Source organism: Dama dama, chromosome 12 (assembly GCF_033118175.1).
Source record: "Dama dama isolate Ldn47 chromosome 12, ASM3311817v1, whole genome shotgun sequence".
In the NCBI taxonomy this organism is placed as follows: Eukaryota; Metazoa; Chordata; class Mammalia; order Artiodactyla; family Cervidae; genus Dama; species Dama dama.
Genome location: NC_083692.1, coordinates 80,155,605 through 80,173,032, shown reverse-complemented (window position 1 = coordinate 80,173,032; position 17,428 = coordinate 80,155,605). Strand labels below are relative to the sequence as shown.

The window sequence follows — 17,428 nt, the reverse complement described above, 5'->3', positions numbered from 1 at the left end:
ATGAAATGTTATGTTATGTTATGTTATGTTAACATGTTATGTTAATTAATGCTGTGAAATTTATTTATGTAGGTAGGTAGGTAGTTATTTAGCTTTCTTTGTTTCCATTACTCAAATACAAGTAACATGAAGGCAGAAATTTGTGCCTATTTGTTCACTGCTCTAGCTCAGTGCCTAAAACTGTCCTCAGCACACAGAGGATGCTTGAGTGTTTGCTGAGTGAATGATTGAATTAATAAAAAACTATATCATTCCATTATATTATCTTTTTTGGTTGATTTTTTAAAATATTGTTATTTATATCTCACCTGTATCCACATTTAAGACAGCTTTTAAAGTTTTCAAAGGATCTGCTCTCAACTAAAGACAGAATATCTACAATCCATCCATTTGCTAGAAAGTACAATTAAATGTTGCCCAATTTTCATCAGAAGTGTCATTTGGAGAAATAACATTCACAGAGAACTGTGTGAAGAATAAACAATCCATCTGTCCATTTAGATAGTCTGAAATTTAGCCCTATTTTAAACTATGGCATCAGAGAGCATATTTGGGCTAAATTGTGATGATTCTGTTAAAACAAGCTTAGGACCTACTGAATCCTCCTTTGGTGTTTCTGCAAGAAACGGTAATGTAAAACTCAACCTCGTATTGCTATCAGGTGCTATAGATGGTGATGTTCACTAATGGCACCCAGTGTCTTCTCAGAAGAGCCACAAAACTTTTTGCTACCTTGAGGAACTGAAAAGTTTTATAAATCCTAAAAGGGATGTGAATCTCATTGTTCACCAATTTTCCTTAGCTGCCAAGAAGCTCAGAGTTGAATTCATAGCCTACCTTTAGTATTTGGAAATACTGCTTAGAGAATGCTTTTCTGTGTTAATTGTCCTTTTGCTGTCATTTTATTGTACTATATCAATTTTCCCTTTACCCTTACTTTAAAAATCTACATTTTCCTATTGTTTTTTCTTTTTATTATAGTAAGATATTACAAATGCTTTTTGGAATTAGGCAAATTATAAACCAATCAAACCACAGTAGGAATAAATCCACTAGCTAATATAGCCTGGTGATAGAAACTGTTAAGACCATCTAATTCCCTTTTCCCAAAAGCCATGCTCACTAAGCCACTCTCTGATTTTAATGGCTTGTCCTATAGATTTTTCTATATAGAGAGAATAGAAATGCAACAGTACATTCCTCTAAGCAGTGTATTTCTCACTGCAATTTAACACATAAACTAAATACCATGTTATTGTATTGGATTATATAAAGACTAGAAACTCCCACTTGTAATTTCAAATTAAGATACTATTCTTGTCAGACATGACTTTGATATGGTCCTAGACTAGAAGTACAGAGGGATGGGCTAAACAATTCTATAGATCCCATCCAGTTTAGCGGTTCACATTAAAATGGCTGAAACCAAATATCTCAGGGGACCAGGAAAGTAAACAAGGGCTCCATTTTTGCCAGACTTAAGTCTGAAGTAGATAGCAGGATATTGAGAAATGTTCATCATCACACACTTCTGATCAGAGGCTAAACCACAACTGGGGACTTGATTCCATCATAAAGATTTTTGATAGGTTTTCTTTGTTTCATTTTGGGTTTTGTTGTGGCTATCCCAAAGCACCATATACACGCACCCTCTCAAAGGCTTGGGTTGGCACAGATGCAGTTCTTGGCTTTGGCATTTGGCTGAGATAGGGGGGTGGAGGAACAACTGATTTTTTTTTGGCCCGGCTTTCAGGATCTGAGTTTCCTGTCCTGGGATGGAATTCAGGCACTTAGGCAGTGAAAGTGTGGAGTACTAACCACTGGACTGCCAGGGAATTTCTTCTTCTTCTTTTTTTTCTTTAATTTTTTATCTCAATATTTTCCCAAAGCCCTATTAATCTAATTCTTGGCCTTAACAAGGTCATGATGAAATGATTAGATCAAGAAATGTCCTGACCGCAGGCTATACAGTATAGAAGTCACAAACCCTGCTCAGTCCTTCTCATTAAACTTCTGGGCTTTATTTATTTATTTTTTTAATACGACCATTACATATTACACAAAAATAAAAGTCAAATGAACTTGGTATTTATAAATTATTAAATAAAAATACAGGAATATATATTTATATTTATAGAGCTTTTCTTCTCTTCTAAACTAACCAAATCTGTTCTCCCGCCGCTTTATGATTTTAAAAAAGTAAAATAGTGTATGCCCCAGGATAAGTGGGGAGTGGGGTTAATAAGTGCAGGACCTAGTTGCCCTACTTCTGCTCCTTCCTTGGCCTAAGCAAAGTCCATATTTGTCCCTTTGGGCTCTGGAGAGCAAGAAACACCCTCTCCACCTATTTATTCTCTGAAAAATGGCAATAAGATTTATTTCCCTCATTTTTTAAAAAATGAAATGGATTTAAAAATTGGGAGCCATACTCAGCCATCTTGGCCAAGAGCTAATCCCAAGGAACTATATGGCTCTAAAAGAGAGTCTCTAGTTTTCCCTGACAGAAGTCTCTGGGGTTTCCATTCCCTCTCAGGCTAAGAAGGGCAGGACATGTCAAAACTGCCCTCCGTGGTCCCATCCAAGCTATACCTCTGGAAATCAGCCCACGCCCTTTTCCCTTTCAGAAGACAGCCTCTCCTTCCACCCAGGTGTGAAGGCCTCCGAGCAGGGCTTTTTGGTAACTGACCATGGTCCCTGCCTCCCCTGTTTGCTACAGGTTCCAGGAAAACTACGAGGGCTAGACGTTCTGTGGTAGAGGGGCGAGGGAAGAGTCTGCCCCAAACCTGGGGGAGCACAAGCTCCCATTTGGAGCTGATGGTCTAGTCAGTGGTTTTCCAACTTTCTTTTTTCAGCAGCAAACCCCTTAATGCAAAAAAAAATCTTACCCTGAACCCCGATATGTAAGACAGCTACAGGGGAGCTGTTCTGTTTGAGGGCAAGTCACCTAGCCTGCTCAGCACCCCCGCTTCGTCTCCCCCAAGGACTCCTGAGGCAACCCCTAGGAAACTTCAGGATCCTGCCAAGCAGGTGGAAAACCAATGGCCTAGTTTGTCCTGAGCAAGTCAGAGACCCCCCCACATACCCCAAAACTGCCTGCCACAGACCAGCTCTGAGTGCCTGGTACCAGCATACTCACAACAGACCAAGTGGCCCATGCAGTCCACCACCTCCCCTATAAATATCATTAAAAAGTGCAGCCCTCCTCAAAAGCAAAAGTCTGAGCTAAACACCTGAGGCCAATTTTGGTCCCACGTTCTCGTGAGTACAACTATGTCGCCACATTCTAGGACCAGTGAAAGTCTCCAAGAGTCAACCATGGTCTAGCTAAGCAGGTCAGTGCTCAGGATCAAGGGCAGGGTTCTAGAGCACTGTGTCAGAAGAAGTCAGCATTGGAAAGCAGCAATTTTAGCACCTTGGAAAGTGCAGCAGTGAGGTCTGGCTCAGGACATGCATCTGGAGTGAAATCAATCATGTCTTTCCCAAAAGAAAAAGCTGTCATCTGAATCTGTTCTAGAGGACTGTGCGCTCTAAAGTTAACATCCTCAGACTCTGAGGTACAGACAAGTTAACACCCATGCAAACAGTGTGGCTTCCAAGAAAATATCAATGCTTCTAGGTCATGGGAGGTACTCTGGAACCCAGACACCTGGCCTTTAATGAAGCAGCACCAATGCCCACCACATGGACCAGGCCAGCCACAGAGTTTACATGTCACCCTCACACAGGGTTCAGAGCTGGAATGTTCCTCTCAAGGCATCCACAGTCTTTCCGAGACACAGTGCAGGACCAGACTGTATTCCAGGTCTGCATTTACGTCCACACACTCAAAAGGAAAATTAGTAAGAGCCCCAATTTAGAGTTTAAGTTTGGATACAGAAGGTCCCAGAGATAGGGAACCCTTTAGGCACCAAGGCGCCCCAGTGAGAGAGGAGGGCAGGGGCAGCTCCAGCTCCCAAAGCCCCCACCCACCGCAGGCTCCACAGCCCTGCCTTTCTGTCAGAGCCCAGGAGGCAGCAGCAAGTGTATGATGCATAAGGAAGGGGGATGATGAAGGAACAAGGCCAGCTACAGAACTGCTCTTCTCTCCAAAGCCCTGCTGACAACTTTCTGCAAAAAAGTGGCCAGAGCCCTCAGCCTGGATACAGTGTTTCTCCCTCAGCCTTGAGGCAGCAAGACAAGGGGGAGAGGGAGGGGAAGGTTGGGAGGAGGGACAGAGAGGTGCCCTTGTTCTCACCACTGCAAGAGGGAGTGAATGTTTTCTCTCCAAGGAATCTCACCCCCACCAGATTAGACAAGCAGCCCAGCATGCACACGAGCACTCGTGCACATGCACACTCGTGTCTCAGCAGCCCTCAGTCACAGCACCTCTTCCTAGCCCCTGAGAACCCCGAGCTCCCGTTCCAAAGGGATGTGCCTTCTGTATTTGCCCCAAATCCCACTCATTGAATGGAGATGCCAACCCCCTCTGCAAGTCCACCTCCCTCAGGACAGCAAATCAAGCTCCAGGCAGAGTTTCCTGTGCCTATACCTACAGGCATGATCCTTCCCACCTCCCCCCAACCCTGGAATGACTCCATCTCCTGACTTTCCAAATACATTCCACAATGTCTCCAGCTCACTCTTTCAACTGCCTGCTTGGCACAATCAGCTCCCTCACACGCCACCTTTCCCCTTCCAATTCCCGTTCCATGCCCATTCTTTCCCCCACTTCTTCCAAGGGCATTCCTCCACTCTGCTCCTGCTCTCCTGCCCCCCAGCCACACCTCACCCCACCTGGCCCTGGACTTTCTCACTTGCTAGCGAAAAAGGCCCCTACGGTTACCAGGGCCCCCAGTGCCACGGCCCCTGTCAGCACTGTCCTCACTGAGGCCCAGTTCCCCTCCCGCAGACGCCGCGCCTCCTCCAGGGCCCCGTCCCCGTATAGAGCTGTGAACTCCGCCTGTGGGAGAGAAGGGAAGTAGGAGAGAAAGAAGGAGAAAGGGCAATCAGGAGAGGGAAGAGTGGAGAAAAGAGGAGAGGAAGAGCTCCAGTTCCATCCACTGCAAGCACTACCCCACCTCCAGCCCCTCGGATCCCCCCTGAGCACCTGGCTCATTTGCCCTTCTCTACCTCAGGTGAATCCCATCTGAAATTTCCCTGGCCAAAAATTCTGCTCAGAACTGGCATCTTTTGTCAAGGCTTGTCTGGCCACCAGCCATCCCTGATCCCTGACCAGGTACTCAGGTGTAAAAAATCTGTGATGGTCGGATGCCGTTTCTGTGCAGGCCCTACCTGGCTACCGAGTGTTCTATCCTCTGCTTTGGGCCAGGAGCCCCCCGAATGACGACTGCGTGGCAGCCCTGGAGTGCAGAGTTCAGAGATGCCCATAGTGAGGGCACCTGATTCCACCCAAACAGGCAGACTCGGCCCCCATGCCTCACTGCCAGCACGGCCGCCCCCCAGGTCCAGCCAGAGCCCCCCGTCTTCCCCCTGGAGACCCCCTTTTCAGAGGGATGTGCAGAGCAGCAATCAAGAAGCTCCTTACCCAGCCCCCGCTGCTGTGGATCCAGTCAGCCAGCCGCGTCTCCAGGTAGGCCACCATCCACTCCTGCACTTGTCCCACAAGTGGCTCCATCTCCTTGTTGACACTCTCAGCACACAATGCGGCTCCAAAGACAAAGAAGGCCACAAGGCGGCCCCAGTTGGGGCCCCCTTGGAAGAGTTCATCAGAGACCTGGGTGAAGCGTTGCTGGGCCGAGCCTGGGGTCACATGCAGCTGAGCTGCCAGATCGGAGAAGGTGCGCCGGAAGCGGGTCTCGAACTCATCCCCAGCTGCCCGCATGGCTTGGTGTAGTGGGTCAGCTGCTGGGCCCTCCCCGGGGCCAGCTCCACAAACATACCCCTTCTGCCTCAGCTTATAGCCCACAAAGTCTGCCACTAGAGCCCGTGTGTCTGGGGCCGAGGCTGGGGTCGCCATCCGGGCGGCTGTTGGAGTCAAACATAAAAGACTGGCATAAATATATGGTCAGAGGCCCGGAAGGAGGTATTTCAGGTTTGGCCAGCCCATGAGACAGGCAGGGAGGTGAGGGGAAATCTCAGAGACCTCTGGGCCAAGAGGGGTGAAAGCAAAAAAATTAGGCCATGGCGAGGGGCACCACGGCTAGAGGGGCTGGCCCCTAAATATGCCAAATTCAATATAACACAAGTAAATTTCATCTAAAATACTTTAGATTCTTTCCATAACAAGACAACAACAGCTCTATGACACCCCTACAACCCCTCCCCCTCCAGTACACACCTTTTTGGCTAGAGGAAGGGGCTTGGGGCCTCCCCAGGGGCAAGATGCGAAGATGCTGGCAGAGGCACAAGATGGGGGAGGAGACAGGGGCCGAAGGGAAAGCGGGGAAGCAAAGGATTGCCTGGGACAGAGAAGGAAGGGGACACTCACCCAGCCTGGATGGCAGCTCTTAGGACCCAGCACTGGTGGCAAGGAGCCCCCAGCTGGGGCCTTTCATCCTCCTGCCCAGCCTGGAGCCCTGGGAAGGGGAGGGGAGATCAGAGCTAGGTGGGGAAGACTAGGAATCAGGGTCTGGGCTGAGAAGGGCTGGGGTTGCAGCTCCCAGGATCAGGCCCCTGCCCCCAACGCTCTACCAGCTGTGTGGCCGAATCCATGTTTAATGACTGTCCTCCCGGGAAACCCAGGGCCAAGGGCTTCCTGCCGACACCATCTCTGCTCCCGGCTCCCCTCAGTGCAGCCCAGAGGCCCAGCTCCTCCCTCACCCCCACCCTCAGCCGGGCTCCAACCCCGCCTGCCTGCCAGGTTAGGGATCTCACGGGTCAGGCCGCTGCTGGGATCCGGCCGTTTCCTGGTGCAGGAGCTGGGAGGGAGGGAGAGAGGGAGGAAGGGAGGGAAGGAAGGAGGGAGGAGAAAGGGGGGGGCGGGAGGGAGGGCCCGGCGCCGGGTGATGATGGGGCCCAGAGATGCGTCCAGAGAGAGGGGCGGGGCTGGGACGCAGGCTTGGGAAGAGCCACAACTCAGGAAGGGAGAGGGCCGCTGGAGGCCAGGAAGAACAGGGCCAGGAGGGCATCGAGGGCCAGGCAGGCTGTGAAGAGAAGCCGGCTGGGCCTCATGAAACCTTGGAGCAAATTCAGCATTTCCAGAAGATCTCTGATATTCCATGCACTTGTTGAACTCTTCCAGGCCTGGAGTGGATGCCCAGAAAAGAGGAACAGTTCCCATGCTGGTGGGAATTGCCTGCCAGGTGCCTTACCCCATGGGGCTGGCAGACGTGACACAGACAGCAGACACTTCCTCTTCTCTCCCGGACCTTTAACCCAGTGGCCTCTGTGTGAGCTGGGGCTTTAGCCAAGCATCGGGGAGCCAAGACTCGGATATGCAAGCAGTTTCTGCAGGTAACTTTTCTTCATCTTCTTTCTTCCTTTTTAAATAATCAGATTGGTTTTCTTTTTAATTCTTTCTAACCAGTGCATGAACTTACTCTCACTATGAAAAAGTCATATAATATAGAAGTGTAGGGGGAAAAACAGCAGTCCTCAGTCCCTCTGCCGCTCCCAAAATCCCACTTCCCTTCCTCCAAGTTGCCAATGTCAAGGCTGATATTTATCCTTTCAGATTACATATATGTACACACATACACGAATGCCTATTATTTATACCAGGCAGTATGTTTACACAGGGTGTGAAGCCGCCTGACCACAGCCGATCCACACGAGGGCACCCTCAGGCATTCTGGCTGGGGCCCACCGGCTCTTGCAGCTGGCACTTCCTACAGCTCCATTTGGAGGACTCTCCAATCAAACCAAAAGAGGTAACCCAATTCTCCTTCCCTGCTGGTTCCTTTGCTTCCACCTCCAGTCCAAGTCTTGGTATTCCCATCTGCCCCAAACTCAAGAAGAAAGGTCTTTTTTGTAACAATGGTAACAACTAACACATTTTGAAGATTTATTAGGTATTAAATGCTTTCTTTACATGCTTAATATTTTATCCTCACACCAGTCCTTATGTTGTGTTATTCTCATTCTATGGATGAGCAAAGTGAGGCTTGGAGATGTTAAGTAATTTTCCCAAAGCCACATACTGAGAAGATAGGCCTCAACCTAATTGTGATTTGAAAGTTTTTTTTTTGTCTTAACTTTAACATTGCAGTGCTTCAAGGTCCCTCTTTGCTTCCGGTAATCAGTGTTGTTATCATGCCCTTTACGAGGCCAAGCCAAATCCACACCAGTTACCAACCCAAATTCAGTTCTCCCCAATACTCTGAACCTAACATCTATTTCACTCCTTTATGACTGTATCCTTTCAACCATCTGCATTTCTTCTTTGCTCTTGGGATAGTCATTCCAGATGCCATCAGCAACGTTGCCTCCTTTTTCAAAGAATAATCTAGTCCTTCATTTGCAGTCTTGATTTCTTCTAAGATGTTTACTTGAAATAAAAACACTTTTAAGTCTCAGGATCCAAATAGATTTCTCTCTGCCTGCCCATTCATTTATAAGCTCGGTGAGAGCAGGCACTGAATCGTACTCACTTTTATGTCCTCATGGCCTAACAGACCTTCAGTAAATGTTGACTGAAGAAATCACTCGATGCCTCTGGCCAGTTATTGAGTAGGCCCAGTCAGATGTTTGAAGATCACTGCAGTGGCTACTTAATAAACAAAGACTGTTGGACCAACACAAATTACACAGGTCCAAGGCTGTGTGCCTCAAGGATCTTCTCAGACCAACACCACAGAGCCAAGGAATGGCAGCTCAGACAATAGAGCTCTTCCCAGAAAACCTTGGGCCATGTAGGCTGACACTGAACCTTTCCTGTTCCGTCAATGACATATGGTACAAGAGCAAGGAAGACAGTTTTAAACTGCTTGACTATAACACAGATTACTGTAGCATTCATACCCTAAAATATGAAAAGAATGTGTCCGTGGATTACATACGTATGTGTAAAATAAGAAACTGAAACTCAGTATCACTTTAAAAATGAGTCCTGGCTAAAGAGCATTGCTATGCTTAATACTGGAGTTAAAATGCCAACAGGAATAAATTGTATAATAAAACAGTATATGTCTCACTATTTATTTCCAACTTAGTTACTTGTGATTTTACAGTTAAACTCCCTTGTTGCTTTAGAGATTCCATTTCTACTCTAACATTCCATATTTCAGTGCTCGGAGAAAGTTGATTATTACCACGAAATGTTTTAATCCACTTAATATAATTAAGTGTATAAAATAGTAGACTCTAGAACTGAACTGCTGAGATTCTAATTCCAGCTCTCCAAATATTAATTTATGTGACCTTGGGCAACAGACCTACCCCCTCCCTTCAATTTTCTCATCCATAAATTAGGCATAATCCTCCCTCTCCTATGATGAATGTACTATATGAGTTAGTGTTTGTAAAACAATGGTACCTAGCACATTGTAAGTGCTATGTAAGATCAGTAGGGAGTTAGAAAAAAAATAAACAAAACTTCACTTTTTTCCACAAATACAGGGGGGAAAAAATGGAGTAAAAAGCAGCTCTATGCTCTTCTTGGAGCTCTCACTGGAATTACAACTCCACAGTCCCAATTCCAAGAAAGATATGTGATGATTCATTCAATAATTTGAGCGCCTACTATGTGCCGGAGAAGGCAATGGCACCCCACTCCAGTACTCTTTGCCTGGAAAATCCCATGGATGGAGGAGCCTGGTAGGCCACGGTCCATGGGGTCGCTAAGAGTCGGACGCGACTGAGCGACTTCACTTTCACTTCACACTATGCGCTGAAACTCACCATGAATCAGACACAGCCTCTGCTGGTCAAAGAGCTTACAGTCAGGTTAGAGATCAGAATTTTAATCCACTTTTTCTTACAGAGGAGAAAACTGAGGTCCAGGGAAGTTGTGCCTTGCTCAAAGTCACAAAGCTAAATAGCACCAGAGGTGAGAACAGAAACTAGGTCTTTCCACAACTCTCAGCTCAGAACTCTTTCCAAAGGGCCACCCACCTATTTGAGCGCCACATCTCAATTTCTATTTGAGGCTCTACCTAGCTTTTGTGACTTTCCCATATTTGCACCCACCACTACCATCCTCCCAAACCTGGAGCCTAGGGTTTAGGAAAGAAAACATTGAGCCCAGAAGAGAAAGTTACAGGCTGGGCGATTTGAACCTTCCTCTAAAAGAAAAGGTTACTCTCTACTCCTTGCTTAACTCATCCGGTGCCGGAAAGGCTGAGACCGTTAAAAAAAAAAAAAAAAAGGAAGAGGGGTCCCACTCTGGACCGATAGAATGGAGTGCCCGCCTCCTGGTGCGGCAGCATCAATGATAGATGGGGAGTCACTTGTCAGAGGGCTGTGGGCGGGGGCCAGGCCCCGCGAGGGCCGCGGGACCGGAGGGTGAGCGCGGCTAAGCGCAGGCTCAGAGGAGACAGCCCGCAGGAGGTGATGGTGAAAGACCCTGGGAGAAGGCGGCCAGTGGAGGAAAGGTAGTCACTTGGGGACGAGGCAGAACTGCAGAAGGTGGAGGATTCTGGAGGTGACAGCAAGGACAGCACACAACTGCGAGGGGTGGCTGAAGCTTCTGTACGAACACCGGCCGGGTGGAGCTAAGAAAGGAGAGCAGCGCGCCGGCGCTGCCGGAGGGTCCCGCCCGGGCGGGGGGGTGCCATGTCTCGCGAGCGGCACCCCCGCACCGACATCCCCCGCAACCTGAGCTTCATTGCCTCGCTGACAGAGCGAGCCTACTACCTCAGCCAGCGGCCCAGCCTCGAGGAGGAGCCAGAGGAGGAGCCAGGCGAGGGAGGGACGCGTCTCGGGGCCCGATCCCGAGCTCCAGGTCCGAGTCGGGGGCGCCGGGCTCGTTCTGCGCCCGCCGGAGGCAGCGGGATCCGGGCGCTCCGCAACCACAGCCCCGATACCCGTAAGAGAGTGCGTTTCGCTGACGCGCTGGGGCTGGAGCTGGCAGCCGTGCGCCGCTTCCGCCCGGGAGAGCTGCCCCGGGTGCCCCGCCACGTGCAGGTCCAGCTGCAGAGGGACGCCCTCCGCCACTTCGCGCCGTGCCAGCCCCGCGCCCGAGGCCTCCAGGTAGGCGGCAGAGGCACTCCGCTTCCCCAGGACTTCCTCAGCTTGGCCTCGGCGGCCGTGTGGGAGTGGATTTACCTAGAAACACCCATCTCCATCCCCAACCCTGGGCTTGCTCTCGCTCACCCGCTTTGGGGTTCCCTTTGGGGAGTTCCCTAGGCCACTCTCCCTGTCCCCAGACTGCCCCGACGCCAGGGTCGGCCTCTGATTGGTCCGGTGCCTCGCCCTGACCCCGCCCCCGTTCTCCCCCCGCCCCTCTCCTTCCCGGCTCCCTCTTCCCCGCTCCTCCTTTCCCTACAGGAGGCGCGCGCCGCCCTGGAGCCGGCCAGCGAGCCCGGCTTCGCCGCCCGCTTGCAGGCTCAGCGCATCTGCCTGGAACGCGTCGAGGCGAGCCCGCTGGGCGTGGCCGGGAGCGCGCGCGTGCTGGACCTGGCCTACGAGAAGCGCGTGAGCGTGCGCTGGAGTGCAGACGGCTGGCGGAGCCAACGAGAGGCGCCCGCCGCCTACGCCGGCCCGGCCCCGCCCCCGCCGCGCGCCGACCGCTTCTCCTTCCGCCTGCCCGCGCCACCCATTGGAGGCGCCCTGCTCTTCGCCCTGCGCTACCGCGTGACGGGCCGCGAGTTCTGGGACAACAACGGCGGCCGTGACTATGCTCTGCGTGGGCCGGAGCACCCGGGCAGTGGCGGAAACCCGGAGCCCCAGGGCTGGATCCACTTTATCTGAGACGCAGGCGGCCGACGGCGGGAAAAAAATCAAAGACACCGGGAGGGCTGGGAGATCCCAAACATTTGCCTGAGAGGAATGGGAGAAACCGGGATTGGCGGGGAGCTGTCCTAAGGAGTCAAGTCAGGGAGGGCGAGGAGAATGGGAGAAACCAAAGGGGTGTGAAGAGTGTGTGGACTTAAAGCCGAGGAGACTGGGGTGGATGTGAGTGGATGAACCCACGTCATAGAAAAGGGAGACGGAAGGGGTGCTGGAATATTAGAAAAGAAGCAAAAGGACGATGGTGACGTTCTCTTCCGTGAGTGGGTACTGGGAGAAAGTGAGTAGGTGGGTCAGACTTAGGTAGTCAAAGGTTGAGGACACCTCTTTGGTACTCAGGAGGTATTTTATGTGAACTAGAAACACCACAGTTGAAATCATTTAGATTGCTGGTTCACTCCCTCTTACTGGTCTTTGCCACCCCAGGTCCCACAGCCCTGCTGTCCTAGCTTTAACTCAGCTATAATTACCTTGCTTAAGTCCCAGGAATTTGGCCATTGCTTCCCAGCCCCCGGCATTATGACAGGATTCCCTTGTCACCCCTGCAGTCCCTGGTTTCAGTCTTTGCTGACTGGCTGGGGAGTGAATGGCAGGTAACAGTCAGAACTCCTTCCTCCAGGCAGCCCTGGGGATGAAAATGAAAGCAAAACCAACTCCAGGCCTTGTAGCTAAATAATGTGGTGCCTAAGGGGCGAGTGCAATCAGGAGCTTCCAGAAAAATGCCGGCCTTACCTTTCTGGGTGCCTTCTAATGACCTCTAAGCACTTTACGGACTGTTTTTGTCAAGGGACAACACGGGGTTCTTTCTGCCTCAGAAGAAAAGGGAATCACTGACTAGCTGGATAACTTTGGGCAAGTTATTTCACCTCTCTGGGCCCCAGTTTCCTCCTTGAGAAGCTGCATTTGGATTAGTTGATCTCTTAGGCCCCTTCTTGTTCTGACATTGTATGATCTGTGAGGGGAAGAGTGAGGATTAGAAGCCACATTCTCCAGCCTGCAGTTGGAGTGCTTACAGTTCAGGACACACAGTACCCCAAGCATCTGGTTGGGCCTGAGAATGGTCCTCCAGTTTTTGACACATGTTCAGAGCCCAGGAAACATCCCATAGCCAGCCTACAGTCTCAGGGTATTCCAGGGCCTCTTTCACCCCTTTGCTTTTTGCTCTTGCCCCACAGACTTCCAGCCTGGGTGCTATGAGACAGCTTGTGGGAGGTGCCTCTCTCGGGAAAATGATGCTTGGGAGCCCCTAAGATGAAACAGTGTTGGGGACTTTCTTGAGGTTAAAGGATTATTGGTATAAGAAATGGAAAACATTTCAAATAAAGAAGCAGAGCAGCTTGAAAATTAAATGGTGCCAGAAGATAGCAGTCTGTTCCATACCCTGAGCAAGTGAATGGGAAAGCTGGACTCTCCTACTCATTCACATTCATGCTTTATGTCTCCTGGTTAACCTCTGCTGGGTGTTTGTTTTTCCTCTCCTTTCACCCTGTTTCTTTTTTTTTTTTTTTTTTTGCCCTGTTTCTAAGTTCTTCTCTTTCCTTCTGCCCCTCTCACCACTTTCATTTTCTTTTAGCATGTAGGGTATTTACCTTCATTTCCTCTAGTTCCATCTGCCTCCCTCTTCATCCTTGTTGATCTCTGCTATTCCTTCTCCCTCCAGAAGAGGTTCCTTTTCTCCAAGACCATGGTTGGTCCACTTTGCTCTCTCAGGCTCCTTCTTGACAGTCTTCTAGAAGGGAGAAGAAGCAGTTCCTGATGCTGCAGATGAACATGGAGCTCCCAGGTAACCAGCTCCCCAAACCCATTTCTTTCTGTTACTGATTTCTCAAAAATTTTTGGATTCCCCTTTTACCCCTCAGTGAGAGAAGGTAGACGCACACGTGCCTATACATGCATTCAGAATAGAGTATAGGGCTTGTTTATCATGCCCCTCCTCTCCAAAACCCTAATTCTTTACAGAAAAAAAAAGGTTAAAAGAGAAACCCCAAGTCACTCTAATGCCCATTTAAATGTCATCCTTATCTGATAAAGAAAACAAAGAATTTCATGTATCTTGTGGATCACCTTCAGGTCAGAGTCCCAGCAGAGTGAAGAGAGAAAGTGTACTGGAAGCCACCAAGCAATGCACTTTTTAGTCACCAATGAAGAGCCCAAGGGAGGATAATGGAGTGGGAGACGGGGTCAAGGCTCAATGTGTAATCTCTTGCTTAATGTGTATGCATGACTGTTACCTTGTATTTAGCAATCTCAAGAGCCCACATTTACTTATCTATCCACTAAAATCTGGTGCCTTGCATGCATGATAATCCTGAAAACAACCTTATGAATGCAGTAATGTTATTCTTGTTTTAGAGAGAAAACAGTTCAGAAAAGCTCAGTAATTTATTCAAGATTACACAACTAGTAAATGGCAGAGCTAGGGTTGTGAACGCAGGAGATCTCCAGAGCCTCTGTGTATAAGCATGATGTCATAATATTTTCCTTTAAAAACAAAATTAAAACCTTGCCTTTAAAAAAAAAAAAAAAACAGAAACCCTTGCCACATATCTCGTACTAGGAGAAGACCAGTTTCTAATTGTTCTCTGCCTTCCCAGCCTCCTTAACTGGCTTGGGAAAGGCAAAGCACTGAGGGTCCCAGGCTTCATCTGCTCCTTCCAGAAGCTTGCTGCTGCTTTCTGTGACCCTGTCCCAGCTCCGTAGGATCAGCAAGGAACCACTTCGCCTGCCTGCTGGAGAATTTAGGAACCCATGTGAACTCCAGCCTTCCCATACAGGGATTCTCTTCTGGCCCTAGGTAGTTTTAGTACACACCTGTTGGCGTGGTGCACACCTTCCTACCCCACCCCCACCCCCCCACTAGCCTTGAACCTCCCAGTTGCCTAAAACTTGCACTGGAAGGATTCATGAGTAGGCTAATTGCTGGATGGTCTGCTGGATGGTCTGTCTCCTGGAGCCTGAGTAATACTAAGGGGATAATTGCAAATGGATTTGGGGGCAGGGAACCAAGGAGAATTCATTGTTCTTGGGCTTTATCCCCAAGAATTACCATTGCTCACCTATTCCCCTGTTCTCAACTTCCTAGAGCCAAGACATGAGGCCTGTGGTTTTTCCATACAGAGTTGCCCCGGGGTAGTGGTGGGAAGGTGGTAAGCTGCTAGTCAAATCTGACATGAGAAACACTAGGAATTTGGCAGAATCTTTAGAGGTGTGTCATGTGTTAAGCACAGGACTTTCCTGTAAAGCCTGATGACTCCAAACAGGAACAGTTCAGGGTATAACCTGTCAGTCATGGACTGGGAAGTGCCATATGAGAAACCAGTATCATGGTCACGGGCTGGGTCCTTGAAGCAACACAGCAGGAACACTTTTGCCCTTTCCTCTCATCCAGACCTCAGATGTCCTTCCTACATACTCTTCCTGTTCCTTTGTTTTCCTTTGTGAATATAGCTCATCATTTCTCTTCTTAATAAGCCCTAACTCAGCTTTCCAATCTCATCCCACATTCCCTTTCTTCTAACTCCTGTGTTTTTCTGGAGCTCCTCTGGATCTTGGCAATCCACAGATCACAGAATTCACAGACCTGAAAAGGCTTGTCTTTGGAGATCATTGGGTCTAGATTCCCCTAGAGATGAGGACACAGGTCCAGAGATGAGAAGGGACCCCAGCAGGGTCAGAGAATTTGTTAGTACAGCTGCAGATGGGACTTAAACCCAAGCCTCCTGACCACATCATATTCCCAGGCTACCAAAGAGTCCTCTCTCCACAGGAACAGACCCATGATTTTTCTTGGCAAGGGATACATCAGAAGTGTTTCATTTTCTGCTTCTAGTTTCCATTCCCTACTGCATTCAGGCAGAAAGAGAAACAAAAGGGACTAGTATGTCCTTAGCCTTGGCACTTGTGTCAGTGATGTTGCTGAGAAACAGTGAAGTTGCTAAAACAAACAACTGAATAATCTACCCATTGAATAGCTAACCTAGGGAGGAAATAAAAGTGTGTTCTGTGAATCCCCCAAACCACTGTTCTCATCAGACCCTCCCTGAACCTCCCCACCCCCTTCACAGTGCAGCTTGGTTCTCTGGACCCCATACCTGCTGGTATTGTGCCTCATTTCAGCTTCCTCATGCAACTGCCCTCCCTTTTGGATAAAAGACCTCATATTTGAAATAAATTTGAAATTTGAAAATAAAGTATAAGATGTTGTGAAGTATTATTTTTGGGGGGCTGAGGGTGGCAAGAGACCCAGAGGCAAGATTTCTTCCTCCCTCTCACCCCTCATTGCTTGGCCATCTCATTTCTTGAGATGGGAAGGAGATAATGGAGGAGTTGGGTGACCCTGTTATGAGACACCCCTACTGTATAACACTACCATTTGGGGCAGTGGTAGGGAAAGTTACCAGGCCTGGCACTTAGCTCCCCTCTACCCTGCACCCAGAACCAGTTGCCACTGCAATTAAAGAGAATAGCTCAGGTAAAAGGTTTCCCCGTTGGTGGGGTGCTCTTCTTAAGGGATCATCTAAATTACATTCTGCTCCTTAGTCTGTGGAGGGAAGATCAAAGCCCCTTTGTCAAGGGCAACCCTAAAACAAAGAACAAAAGCATGATGGAGAGGAAAAACAAGGACCTTTGTCTAATACAAAATGAAGTGACAGATATTAAAGGGAAGTAACCTTGAAAAAGACTGAGTTCTAAAATAGTATTGACTCCCACATCACCTGAATGATGAAAGAGTCCAATTACCCTCAAAGTAATGAAAGGACATTCCTTAAAGGGAAGCCCTAGCCCTAGAATAATCAGATGCCATGTCATTACATCATAATGGCCAAGTTGTGATGTCACTGCAGAGTACCTATTCTTTAGTACACACTGTAACTGAAACCAGATATGCTGAAGGGTAGAATCGGCATGAGGAGCAGACACCCAAGGAGAGGTAACTGAGGGCTTTTCAGGGGTTCCCCCCATGGCTTATTGCCTAGGGTTGCTCCATGGCCCTAATGTCTTTCCAGACTTGTCATGTCTTAGTTTGGTAATAGGTTTGTCTGAAATCTTTCTTCTGCAAACTCCTTTATTGCAGCTTTTGCTATCCTAAGTCCTCCATACTTGGCAGCTGTGATTGGTCAGCCCTCCCCTCCAGTGTTTCTCAGGACAGAGCATAGAACACTAGAGCAGGGTTTCCCTAAATGGGGCAGAAACTCACCATATCCATTTTATTCCCAGGGATAGATCCAAGTTTTTGGTTGTCTGAAGCACATAACTTTTTTCAAGAAAAATAAATACATAAGGCACAAAAGAGTGAATATATTTCAGGATGAGAAAAAATATAAAAATTATAATATTTAAAAAGCTGATAAAAGATCACAAAATCCAAGAAAAAATTTTAAAGTTACCTATGTGGCAAACCTAAATATTTTTTCCTACAGTTTTGTTTTTGGCTGCACACTCTTTGATATTAGTCTTTTAATGATTACATATAATTTTTCCATAAAGAGGTAATTCCATCACCATGATCACTTTAAAAAAATTTTTTTTTGATAATTTAAAAACATTTCACCTTCATACTTTCTAAGTCATAATGTTCACATAATTGGGGGGTGGGATTTTT

General features: G+C 48.4%; 2 protein-coding genes across 4 annotated transcripts; one reads left to right on the top strand and one right to left on the bottom strand.

Annotated features, from left to right (window-relative positions):
• Nucleotides 1-1,999: 1,999 nt before the first annotated feature.
• On the bottom strand, nucleotides 2,000-6,914 carry BCL2L2 (BCL2 like 2). 3 transcript variants are annotated; one of them, XM_061157809.1, is made up of 4 exons: nucleotides 6,814-6,914; nucleotides 6,428-6,515; nucleotides 5,525-5,964; nucleotides 2,000-4,939 (listed from the first exon to the last, which is right to left on the bottom strand). In XM_061157809.1, the coding sequence occupies exons 3-4, from the start codon at nucleotides 5,954-5,956 to the stop codon at nucleotides 4,790-4,792; spliced, it is 582 nt and encodes a 193-aa protein (XP_061013792.1). In that variant the 5' UTR covers nucleotides 5,957-5,964; nucleotides 6,428-6,515; nucleotides 6,814-6,914; the 3' UTR covers nucleotides 2,000-4,789. The 3 variants fall into 3 exon arrangements, with proteins under 3 accessions (XP_061013792.1, XP_061013795.1, XP_061013793.1); XM_061157812.1 differs by having other exon boundaries at nucleotides 6,793-6,845; XM_061157810.1 differs by lacking the exon at nucleotides 6,814-6,914 and adding an exon at nucleotides 6,631-6,771.
• A 2,705-nt stretch (nucleotides 6,915-9,619) lies between these two features.
• On the top strand, nucleotides 9,620-13,175 carry PPP1R3E (protein phosphatase 1 regulatory subunit 3E). Its single transcript, XM_061157808.1, has 2 exons — nucleotides 9,620-11,067; nucleotides 11,365-13,175. The coding sequence occupies exons 1-2, from the start codon at nucleotides 10,651-10,653 to the stop codon at nucleotides 11,785-11,787; spliced, it is 840 nt and encodes a 279-aa protein (XP_061013791.1). The 5' UTR covers nucleotides 9,620-10,650; the 3' UTR covers nucleotides 11,788-13,175.
• Nucleotides 13,176-17,428: the final 4,253 nt, after the last annotated feature.